At 37.1% G+C, this 11585-nt stretch overlaps 1 protein-coding gene across 2 annotated transcripts in view; it reads left to right on the forward strand.

Annotated features, from left to right (window-relative positions):
- gabrb4 (gamma-aminobutyric acid type A receptor subunit beta4) overlaps positions 1-10637 on the forward strand; it is a 119001-nt gene extending 108364 nt beyond the window's left edge. Inside the window, exons 8-10 of one of the 2 annotated variants that reach the window (XM_067422781.1) lie at positions 705-961; positions 2959-3048; positions 3330-10637. In XM_067422781.1, the coding sequence (XP_067278882.1) occupies positions 705-961; positions 2959-3048; positions 3330-3683 (701 nt within the window). In that variant the 3' untranslated portion in view covers positions 3684-10637. The remainder of the gene's footprint in view (positions 1-704; positions 962-2958; positions 3049-3329) is intronic. The other variant, XM_067422782.1, reaches the window with a different exon arrangement.
- The last annotated feature ends 948 nt before the right edge of the window (positions 10638-11585 follow it).

Consider the following 11585-nt stretch of genomic DNA (forward strand, 5'->3'; position numbering starts at 1 on the left):
TCAGGACATAATGCTTTGTGAAACTCTATTTTTCATGTTAAATTTGTTGTTGGCTTATAAAAAAAAAAAAAAAATGCTGTTTCTCATGATTAAAGCGTAGCCACTTTGCATTATAGAAGAAACCATAACAATAGACTGCCATGTCTTATAATTATGTAAAAATGTGTTTTCTAAAAAATAGGGCACCACTTTATTTTAGGGTCCAATTCTCACTATTAACTAATTATTTAGCATGGCATGCTAATAGAGATTGGCATGGGAATGTGCTTTTGCAATTTACATTCACAGACTCTGAGCATGTAATACATGAAATAACCCCGTAGCAAATCTATACAAGTGGATCTAGGGAAGTTGGAGGATTTCTGAAAGTGTGTTGAAGACTGCTAACATCAACACTACCTGTTTTTGAATGTTAAGCCGCAGCTCAACAGCAACCAATCAGCTGCGCTAGGAGATGATATGATCGCTACCAATAAGTTTCAGTCTATAAAGTATTATTCAGTCAATAAACCTTTCAGTCTGCAGCATCTAGAGTTTCATGCCAGAACTATGTATTTAATATTTAGATAATAAATAATTGGACCCTAATCTAAAGTGTGATAAAAAAAAGTAGGGCCAAAATGTTCATGGTCTATTGAAGTCCTTACGCAAGTCATGTGAACGTGACACTGTTTATTTAAATAACTAACATTGCTTCCTTGCAGGTGTAACTACGGTGCTCACTATGACAACCATTAACACCCACCTGAGGGAGACCCTCCCAAAGATCCCCTATGTGAAAGCCATTGATGTCTACCTCATGGGCTGCTTCGTCTTTGTTTTCCTGGCCCTGCTTGAATATGCCTTTGTAAACTATGTGTTCTTTGGACGGGGACCCCAGCAGCAGAAAAAGATCAACGAAAAGCTGAACAAAGCCAACAACGAGCGTCCCCGCTATGAGGAGAAGCGTCTGAGGGAACCGGTATGCAGGATCTCCCATAAACTATTTATAATGGTGGCACCTTTTATTTTTCTGCTAATTAAAACCTAATTTAATTTAATTTAACCTAAATTTATTTATTACACATTGGCAATGTTCATGCATGTCTAAATCAATACAGATTCACTTATTTTGTAATATGAACAAATTTACTCATCAACATAACTATTGCCTGAATGCATCGCTTCACATCAAAACGAACATTCAGTAGCCCATTAACCATCACTTTGCTTCACATAAGTGACGTATTTCATTTGATTGAAGCTGCATTTCATTATTAAGAGAGGTTCCTCTTGCTCGAAAAGTTACAAATTACATTGTCATTATGTTATCAGATTGTAGTCTGCTTTATTGCTGCAGGCTTCTCTTTCAATCAAAGTATAGAGATAGACCGATTCATTTGTCCACACTGCAAAAAATGCTCTTCTTACTTAGTAATTTTGTCTTGTTTCTAGTCTAAATAGCTAAAAGTTCTTAAATAAAGATGCATTTACTAGATAAGCAAAATTACATAAGATATTTTTCCTTGTTTTCTTAAAGGGATACTTCACAGCTTTTTCATATTAAACTATGTTATTCCCTTAACTAATGGGTCCTGCACACTGTGCGATTTTTCAAAATCCTTTGCGAATGTCCCTTGTCAGACTGTACGAACATGATCCCCGTGTCACACTGTAAGATCTCAGTTGTCATTAATGTCAGACTGCACGATAGTTTAGGCGCGCTAAAAACGGACGCGCGCAAGAAATCTCACCCGGAGCTTTATATCATCAATGAATGACGCGTTCAGTGACAGTGAGCTGCATTACACGCGGGACTGAATACTGGCTACAAATAAATTTCTAGCTCTCGTTTTGGTCATAGTTTGTCTTGAAAAACCGAGATATTTGACTGTTGTCGTAGGAGAAGTCACACTGCAGGATTCTGTGCCAAATCTTCTGACACTGCCAGAATTTCGTCTGAGGTAAAATTTGATCGCAGAGCTCATTAATCGGCGGCCGGTGAACATGTCAAACTAACGACCAAAGACGTCAGATTTTAGCCTAGGATCTGAGGAATCTTTTAGGATTTCCTAAATTTGTCTCAGACGGCCAAATCGTGGCCAAAATCGCACAGTGTGCACCCGGCTTAAGACGAGCTGATACATACCTCTCTCGGCTGAGTGCATGCATTTAATCACTCTGACGCGCGGTGATGATCTGATAGCATTTAGCTTAGCCCACTAAGCTCAGTTCATTCACTATGATACCAAAAAGAGATCAAGTTAGAAGCCACCAAACACCTCCACGTTTCCCCTATTTAAATACAGTTACATGAATAGTTGAACGATCAAGTATGGTAACACAAAATAAAACGTGCCGCTTTTCTAAGCGGATTAAAAAGGAGAACTATAATGTATGGTCGAATAGTACTTCTGAGAGTAGTTCGACTAGTAAAAGTTCAAGCCTGAAAAATCCTCCCTCACATCAAACCAGCTCTCCGTTTAAGATTTGAACATTTCAACCTAAGCGCCTTTGATGACGTGGATGATTACGGTACTGTTGATCATCTGTCCATCATCGTCTAAAGCCCGCCCTGACAATTTGATTGGTGTGAACAGTTTCTGTTCGGGCATAATTTTTCCTCTATGGATCAAGTCCAGACCGAACTGCCCGAGCTCAAATATTGTGGGTGGGGCTGAGTTCAGCTGGCATCCAGGCTACTGGAAACAAGAAAAAAAAACTAAATAAGAAGAGCAGTTTTTGCAGGGCACCACCAAAATGTGTCAGCCATTTTCATACTTAACAACTGTGTAGTATGAACAACTTAGTAAAATAGAGTTTAACTGAATTAAGGCATTTGTGTCTGTGTCTTTTATGCAGGCTCTTTTAACCCTCATATATATGCATGTTTGTATTCTTCGAACAATTGTTGCTTGATTGTCAGTTTATACGGGCGTTTTAATGTTCTCTTCATTTTTTTTTCTTTTGCATCGCAAGGACTCCATTTCAGCGCCGTTTCAAAGCAACACCCTCAGGTCATATACACAGCGAAGAAATCTGTATTTCGAGGAACAAAGAAAAGTCGGGGTACATGCATTTAGAAATCATATCAGCTGAAACAGTGGAGACTTAGAATGAGAATATTGTCATTAACTACTGTGTGTGTTTGTGTGTGTCAGCCATTGCATTTTGAATGAAATCTTGTAAAGCTTTCTAATCTTCCCAAGTTAAGTTTTTTATGACTGGGACCACATCCTCATTGCATCCGCATGAAAGGCTGAACAGAAGTAAATTCTATTTGAGACAGTTTAGGGCTATCCATTTCTGTCGTCGCTAATGACCACCCCTCTGTTTTGTATTGCCTCAAGGTGGATGCTTACGGAAACATTCTTCTCACCACCTTGGAGATGAACAATGAGGTGATGCCCTCCGATGTAGGCAGCAGCGTCAGTGACTCACGGAACTCCGTCATGTCCTTTGACAGCTCTGGAGTGCAGTTCCGCAAGCCCATGGCTTCGCGGGATGGGTTCAGCCACCACTCGTTGGACCGCAGCGCCATGCGCAGTCGTGCCAACTGCCGGCTAAGGAGGCGTTCGTCCAAGCTGAAGCTCAAAATCCCCAACTTGACGGATGTTAGCACCATTGACAAGTGGTCCCGTGTCATTTTTCCTATCACTTTTGGATTCTTCAACCTTATCTATTGGTTGTATTATGTGAATTGATATGCGTTCCCCTAGGAAACATGGGCCATATTTTGAGAGCACATTAAATTGGCTTTGATACAATTGGAAAATATGTGTACACATATAAAGTTGATACATATGTATATGCATATTTCTATATATTATATTTCTATATACACATGCGTGTGTAAAATCTAAAGGACTTTTCTGGTGTAAAAAAAATCGTATTATATAGAATGACTTGAATGTTTAAGAATAATACAAGAGAAACATTTCAAGTATTTGAATTTCTTTTCCTTCTGAAACAAATGACAAATAACAAACATCAGTCCCTTGTTTGAGGGTACGGAAATAAAGAGTGCATGATATTTTCGCTAAAAGAAAAGATTGCAAGAGAAAAGGGACACATCTGAACGTCTCATCGGCTTTTTATTGATACTGTAATCAGCCTCTCGCAACCGCAGCTCATGAAATCAGAAGTGGGTTGTGCATTTCGGAGAGAGTCAACTGAGCAGGACCCCAGACCCGATCCACTGCTTTCCCCATCCTCACGGAATTGTCCGTTTCTACTGTACAGCAACCTCTTTTGCAATTATGTGTCATTCCTTGATTTTGCAAGTGACAAGCATTCTCTTTATCGGACCTCAGCTCTGGTCAATGGTTTACACTGGACGGCCATCTTGAGTTAAACCAGTGCATCCTGCCCAGTGTCAGTACATTTCATTTCCTCTCTTCCCTTTTTTTGCAGATTCTCTTTTCTTTCATTTTTGGGCTATAATCATATTTTTGGAGGGCGACACCTAAACATGTTCTAGAGGTAGTTCATCAATAGAATTCATTCATCAAGAATTTATGAAAATGAAGAAAAAAAGAAAGAGTACATTCATTCATTCAGTAGCCTTATTGCCATGGTCAGGTAGTATCTGTGTTCTTTCTTTACTCTTGTTCCTAGTGCATTTCATCTGTTCTATTGATACAGTATTCATGAACATCTTGTGGAGCTTTGTGTTGTTTGGAATGGAGGGAAACCCTCAGTTAGATGTAACGTTTCTTTAGAACTTGGATTTGAAGTTAGTCCATCAACTATGTGAAAAATGTACAAAATAAGGAAAGAAAAGATTATTGTGTATTCAACAGGGGATGTGACCATGTTTTTATCTGTTTCATGTTTAAGTCAACCACTCTTTCCATAGTGTGACCTGATATTGTATACATTCAGTCATTGTAGTGATCCATCCCAAGAATGATATACACTGATGTTTTTAGTTTCTCTAAAATGTGCCTGTCTGAAACCTGAAGGATGTGTCCTCAGTTCATCAATCAGTGAAAGAGGGCCAGGTGACCCTTGATCTTTAACCTTTCACTTTAAGCACTGCAGACCCACCCACAGCTCTGACGTTTTGCATCTTGGGATTGAATCTCAAAGATGAATGACATCAGCATAATCAGGAAAAAAAATGCTTCTGAGTCTTTTCAGGGCAAAGTGACATGTACGATAAAAGCCATGAACTGAAGTGACAACCAAAAAGGCCTATAACCCATTTCTCTTTTTACCATTTACCTCTGATTCACCCACCACCCCTTCTTTTGGGCTTTGCCTCATTATGATTTACCTCAGCTTCATTGACACTTAGGTCACCAGATCTTTCTCTATCTCCAGGTGACCACAAACTCAAATCCATAAATCAATTCATCTACCACCCATACTCATTCAAGTCTTATTTATGGTAGTTTCTAGATGTCTCAATGCTCAGAGTAGATCGATAAGAAGATGCATAAAAGCAAAGTTGGATCAGTTCTTGAAAATGTGGATGAGAACTGAATGGCTGTGCAAGGGGACATTTAAAAGTGAAGAGGGTCCGGTGGTGCCTTGGGAACACGAAAGCCCCAGACTTGCTTGAGTTCCTTGAGGAGGATATTCTGAGCAGGCCTCAGACCTTAGAGCTCAACAGAGTCCCTTGGTTCTCGACCCTCACACCAGACCTCTTAACTGTCTTATAGGTTTGAACCAACAACTAAAGCATCAACAGATCACTCATTCCATGGAGAAACAATGGAATAAGGGGAAACTAAAGGGATAGAAGGCTGTACCTCAAGGTACTTGTGAGGTCCTATGTTACATGTTTGAGGGATTTCCACTTATTGTGTTATTATTTGTTATTGTGAGCACGACCATAACACCTGTGCAAGGGAGCCAGTACTCTCAAGTGCAAAGCGAGACATGCACAGTTGCATGCACAGTGTAGCAATTAAGTTAAGCGCAAATCTGCACTAAAAGGGGATGGAGGTCAGAGTGCTTCTCATGAGTAACCTTAGTTACTATGAGTGTTATGGGGGTGCCTTGGCCAATTACAACTCCCAGTTGGCATTCAAGATGCTGCAATGCTTTTGCCAATAAAGGTTCAAAGGCAGAGTATTTAGTTACTGATTTGGCATCATTAGTATACACATTTAATCTATACTGTTTAGATATCAGAATTTAAAATGTAGACCAGACCTTTTAAGCTACAACATCAGTCAACCGTTACTAGTGCAGTCTTGTAGACAAGTTTAGCGATAAGATGAAAATGCCAAATTCACCATTAGCCAACATGTCTCTTATTGTATTCAAGGGAACCAGATCAGTTAGTAGGAGTTTTTTTTTTTTTTTTTTTGTCTTTTTTTCTGAGTCTTGAAAATAGAGTTTGCTTTGCCTTTGACCCATTGGAAAAGGTGGGATATACATTGTTTAATTTAAGCACCAACCAATATTAACTGGTAGGACTGCACAATTAAAATGATGTTGATATATTTTTGTATTAGATATTACAGCTCTAAGTTATCAATCAGTGTTAATAGGCGCTCTAATTTTTCCCTTTGAGCGACTAATAATAGAGCAAAAAAATATATAATGCATACAGTATATCATAATCTGTAGTTAGGTATTTTATTCATGAGGATAATTAGAAATTATTAGCAGTAGTTAGTACAATGCATATAAGTTAGTGCCCATAGCTTCATTACATTCTAGTAGACTTGCTGGCACTATGCAGTCTTTCTCACTAATGGTCAGTTTATTGTTCCACAGGGTAACCTGAATCAATATTGGTCCATGCGTCCTGACCAATCACGATAGGCAAGGGTTGAATTTTTCAATAGAGAGGGGATTAGCAACATGCTAATGCAGCCATACTGTGCCACTGAGACATGCTGGATGTTGAATTTGTTCAAGTGGATATTGTGTTGATCATCAACATGTTCTTGTAGCACCAGCACTCTGTTTATTCACAGTGAGCTTACAACTAGAACAGATTTTTGGAAAGATCCTGGTTTGTGGGCATTTGTCCCTGCAAGATTTGCCTTAACAAGATCACTAAGCATTTTCATGAAATATTTCTGAGCAATACAATGCAAATACAACAAAGTTCACAAGAGAGTGATTCTCTTTCAACTCAATTCAAGCCTTAAACATGGTTACAGAGCATTATAATTTGATCACTGGACATTTGGGGTACGATTCAGTTATCCATTCTAGATCCGTAAAGGATAATATAGTGACAGATTAGTTCCCTCGAATGCGTCACCCAGGTACTTTGGCTATGTTTCCACTGCTTAACCCCAGAACCACAAAAATGTATAACCAAATATTCCCAGGTGTAGGATTACATTGTCTTTCCATTTGTCAGACCTCAGAGTAAAATAAATAAAAGAAGGTCATTGTGGCTTTGTTCGTCAAAATCTTTATTTCTCAATTTTCTTCACATTTATATCAAACATTATTCATAATTTAGCACAATTTCAACTTTATTTTCTGTAATTGTATCTTTATTTGTCATTTCTATATCTAAAAAATTGTGATATTATTTAATGTAGTCTAACTGGTAAATCTCAGAGTTGTGACTTTAAATGTGACACTTGACCACAACATAAGGGTACATTTGTATGTATATTGATGTATGGTTGCTAGGATAGGACAATATTTGGCCGAGATTCAACTATTTAAAAATCTGAAATCTGAGAGTGCAAATAAATATGAATATTAAGAAAATCGCCATTACATTTGTCCAAATAAAGTCCTTACCAATGCATATTACAAATCCAGGTTTTATCCAGGATATTAGTTTTTGGGTTTTGTGAGTGGAAACATGGCTATTGCAGAAGTTTGCATCGGAATCTGATAAACTATTTGGGAACCTTTGATTTTGTTCAGCGGATTAGATGGCAAGTAGCTGAACAAAATATACTTAGAAAATGGACACAGACTAATAGCTAATTTATTTAGAATTAGCCTGCTTGACCAGTTTGCTAAGTCTGCAACTTACTGCTGTATAAACACACTGATAGCTGTATTGGAAAATATATAACGGCACAAGATGCTGATCCGGAACTACATTCTTAGATATTAGGGTAACTATACACTCTCACATACACAGTTTCACTGTCTGAGGGAGTTGGTGCATGCAACAAATCATTCTAGCATTTTAGCTTTTTATTTGAAAGTTTATTGTTTCACCATAGTGCTAGGATAGATTAACTGTTTTTAAAAACCAATTTGCCAGTTTACAAGGGTCATTTGGCCAAAATACTCAGATAAATGTAGCAGCGCTAGTTTAGAGAGGGTAATGGTAGTTGTTTCATGGCAGTCCATGTTCAATTTGCTTTTTTTAAATTAAAATCAGTTAGGTTTTGTAATCTTAATTTTTAAAAATCACATGCAGACTGAAGCTGCGTGTTTAGCTATTTTTATTCTTACAACTTTTGGTGTGTTTTTTTATTTTTATGTTTATTTATTTTTATATGAATTGATCTTGAAGGTTAGTGAATCTGTTATCAGTCTATCGAGGAATGTGTCAGATGGGTTTAAATCTGTGACAGAAATTGCTGCTAATTACCTCTTTTAGCTAGTGATGAGCAAAACAGGGTTCAGTTGGGACCATTTTAAGATATATGTATAATTTATAGCATTTGGCCATTATTTGCCACCTTAAAACTGTGTTTGAAAAGAAATGGGCCCTTCATGTCTATATTTGTAACACACTCTCTGAAGAATAGTGGCTCAGACATTGATACACTGTTGTAACACACAAAAACGGCAGACTCCATCTATTGAGATGGACTCTATTTAGGAAATAATGGAAATGTAGGACAACCAAGAGGTTTTCGATCAGAATTGTGTATAAAGGTAGCATACTCTTGAGCATGGATGGGAATTGTTGGCCTTTTTTGGAGAATGTGACTCATCGTCGTACAAAAGTAAGATTTTTTCAGTGTAATCTGATATCTGGTTAGGGGACAGGGGGACACATTTTCCTTTTGCCTTGCACTTTGCTTCAGTTTTAGACAAATATATTGTCTGTTATTGTTTTTTGTTCTTTTTTAAAAGAGCTTTGCACAACTATTGGGCGAGGGGGACTTGATGCTAATGTGTTCTGATGACAATGGAGGACATAATTATCTACGCACTTCACACAAATCTCCCCATATGTTCATTTCCACATTTTCACACCATTAACATAACTCAACAAATCATCGAATAGTTTTTACTCGAGTACATTGTTTTTGTCTTTTGCTACATCCACCCATGAAGCAGGAGAAAAGGAAGTACAAAAACTGTTGAACTGATTTTAATGTGAATTTTTCTTGCCTCTTGTGTATATGTGTAATTACATGTGAATTGTATTGTAAATATGATATCTTTCACTTATATTTCTTAATGCATGAACAAAACAGGGCAGTTGGTAATAACAGCTAGCCTCAATGCTACTGGCATGGACAGCTTTTGCAGCACCGGCATAACTTCTGCAAACGAAACCTATCTCTGAAAAAAAAAAGAAAAAGAAGAGGAGAAAAACTCACAAAAAGATACCGGTTTTGTTTTGCATGTCTTACGTTTTTGGAAAGGTTTATTTTCATAATTTCTTTTCTATTCTGAAATTGGCGATTCATATCACCCTCACCTACAAGAAAATGAAGCTTTTTGCTTCTTCTTGTACACAGAGATCGAACCAAACACTGTAAATCTTAAATTAAATATAGAAAATAAAAAACAAAAATGCTATCTATATTAGAAAAGGAGAATTATGGAGAAAATTATTCATGGCATTCATCATTTAAAAAAAGTATGCGAAGAATATGCACATTTTCATCCTCACTTGCTTTTTTTATATATATCACATAGAGTTGAGAGTAGATAGACACACCTATAAAGCCATTAGTTCAAAGTAGACTAGACCTGCTTACATCTTGTTGAACAAAACAGCAAGTTAAAGTCTCATGCCATGAGAATGCACGACTGGCAAAGCAAATTCTCTGAGTTTGTTAAAATGTATGGGCCAGTAACTTTACTGTGCTGTTTTTCTTTGCACCAGGATAGTGTTACCGATAATGCAAATTATGACACATAAACACAGCACACACAAGTAAAGTACCAACCTGAAGTGAAAACCATCAGAAAAAGAACTACAAATTGGCAAATTTCTAGGGCAACCACTTCATACCTAATTTGAGAGTTCAGTCGCTATTTAGTACTGTTTCGTTTCATTTCTAGTTGCCTGTATTTGTTGTATTCTTTAAATGAATGGTTAACTCTTATTGTTGATGTTTTCTCATAGAAAGGAATATATTTCTACTTTACATCCTGCCCTGAAAGTAAAATGCATTCTGTTTTTTGTGTTGTACTGGTTTTGTTCTCATTAAGCTCTTGGTTTGATTCTGTTGAACTATTGAGGTGTGATGAATTTTGATGATCCATTTGGGGGTATGATTTGTCTTCATGAAATCAACATTTGTAAAGTAAAAGGTTGTATTTTCTTCTTTACTTTTTTTCCCTTTTCTTTCTTTTCTTTTTGTCAGTGCCAATTAATGTAATGGTGTCGGTCAGCTTTTCTAGGTGTTTGAGCAAAATGTGTTTTTTACTAATACAAGATGTTACAGTATGTGGTACAAAAAAGGGTTATAAGTAACCAACTGACTTTTTACAAATAAAGGCTTATACAGTAAAGAACGACAACGCAGAAGTCTTTTCATTTGCCATTTGTGGACTAACAGTTGCATTTCTTTTATTTTGGCTGATGGTTTAAACTTATTAGTCCCCAAATGGTAAATCACAAATGTTTTTAGAACATGATGCAAGTAGACAATTCAACAAAAGTGCTGCTGCTCTTTACATTGTGCATTACCATTTTCATTTAGGTATTTATTTTTTAAAGGGCTGCAGATAGATAGATAGATAGATAGATAGATAGATAGATAGATAGATAGATAGATAGATAGATAGATAGATAGATAGATAGATAGATATCACTGAAATAGTTAGATAATGCTTGTTTATGCTTTGTTAACAACTTAAAGATTTAGTTCAGACAAAAATGAAAATTCTGTCACTAATTACTCACCCTCAAGTCATTCCAAACCCGTAAGACCTTTGTTCATCTTCAGAACACAAATGAAGATATTTTTGATGAAATCCAAGAGCTCTCTGACCCCTCCATAGACAGCAACACAATGACCCCTTTCAAGGCCCATGTCTGTATTTTCAGTTAACGTTGTCTCTTAGCGTCCTACGAAGACTCTAAATTCTAGGCCTGTTGTCTGAACTATATCTAAGGAGGTTGCTTGAGTTAACATGATTATTGAGGGACTGATTAATTAATTCAGGAGATAATGCCTAACCTTGCTCCAGTAGATGTAGCGCACCTCTAATACCATAATTTTTAAATGAGCCTCAGCCTACATTAAGTAGTTATTTTAGTGACTGTTGCTGTTTGACTTACAATATGTTAGGCTATCGTAGATGGTCTATTTCCCTGTTATCTAACTAAAAAAGGCTATGATCGTTTACTGTTGCTCGGTCCGGGTTGGATCAGATGGCACAGACGTGAGCTTCTGACGGTCAAAAGGATAGCGTGCTGTAGACTAGCGCTACTCCGCTAACCTTAGTCCTTCACTCAAACTAAACTTGCG

This window comes from Pseudorasbora parva, chromosome 18, assembly GCF_024679245.1.
Source record: "Pseudorasbora parva isolate DD20220531a chromosome 18, ASM2467924v1, whole genome shotgun sequence".
In the NCBI taxonomy this organism is placed as follows: domain Eukaryota; kingdom Metazoa; phylum Chordata; class Actinopteri; order Cypriniformes; family Gobionidae; genus Pseudorasbora; species Pseudorasbora parva.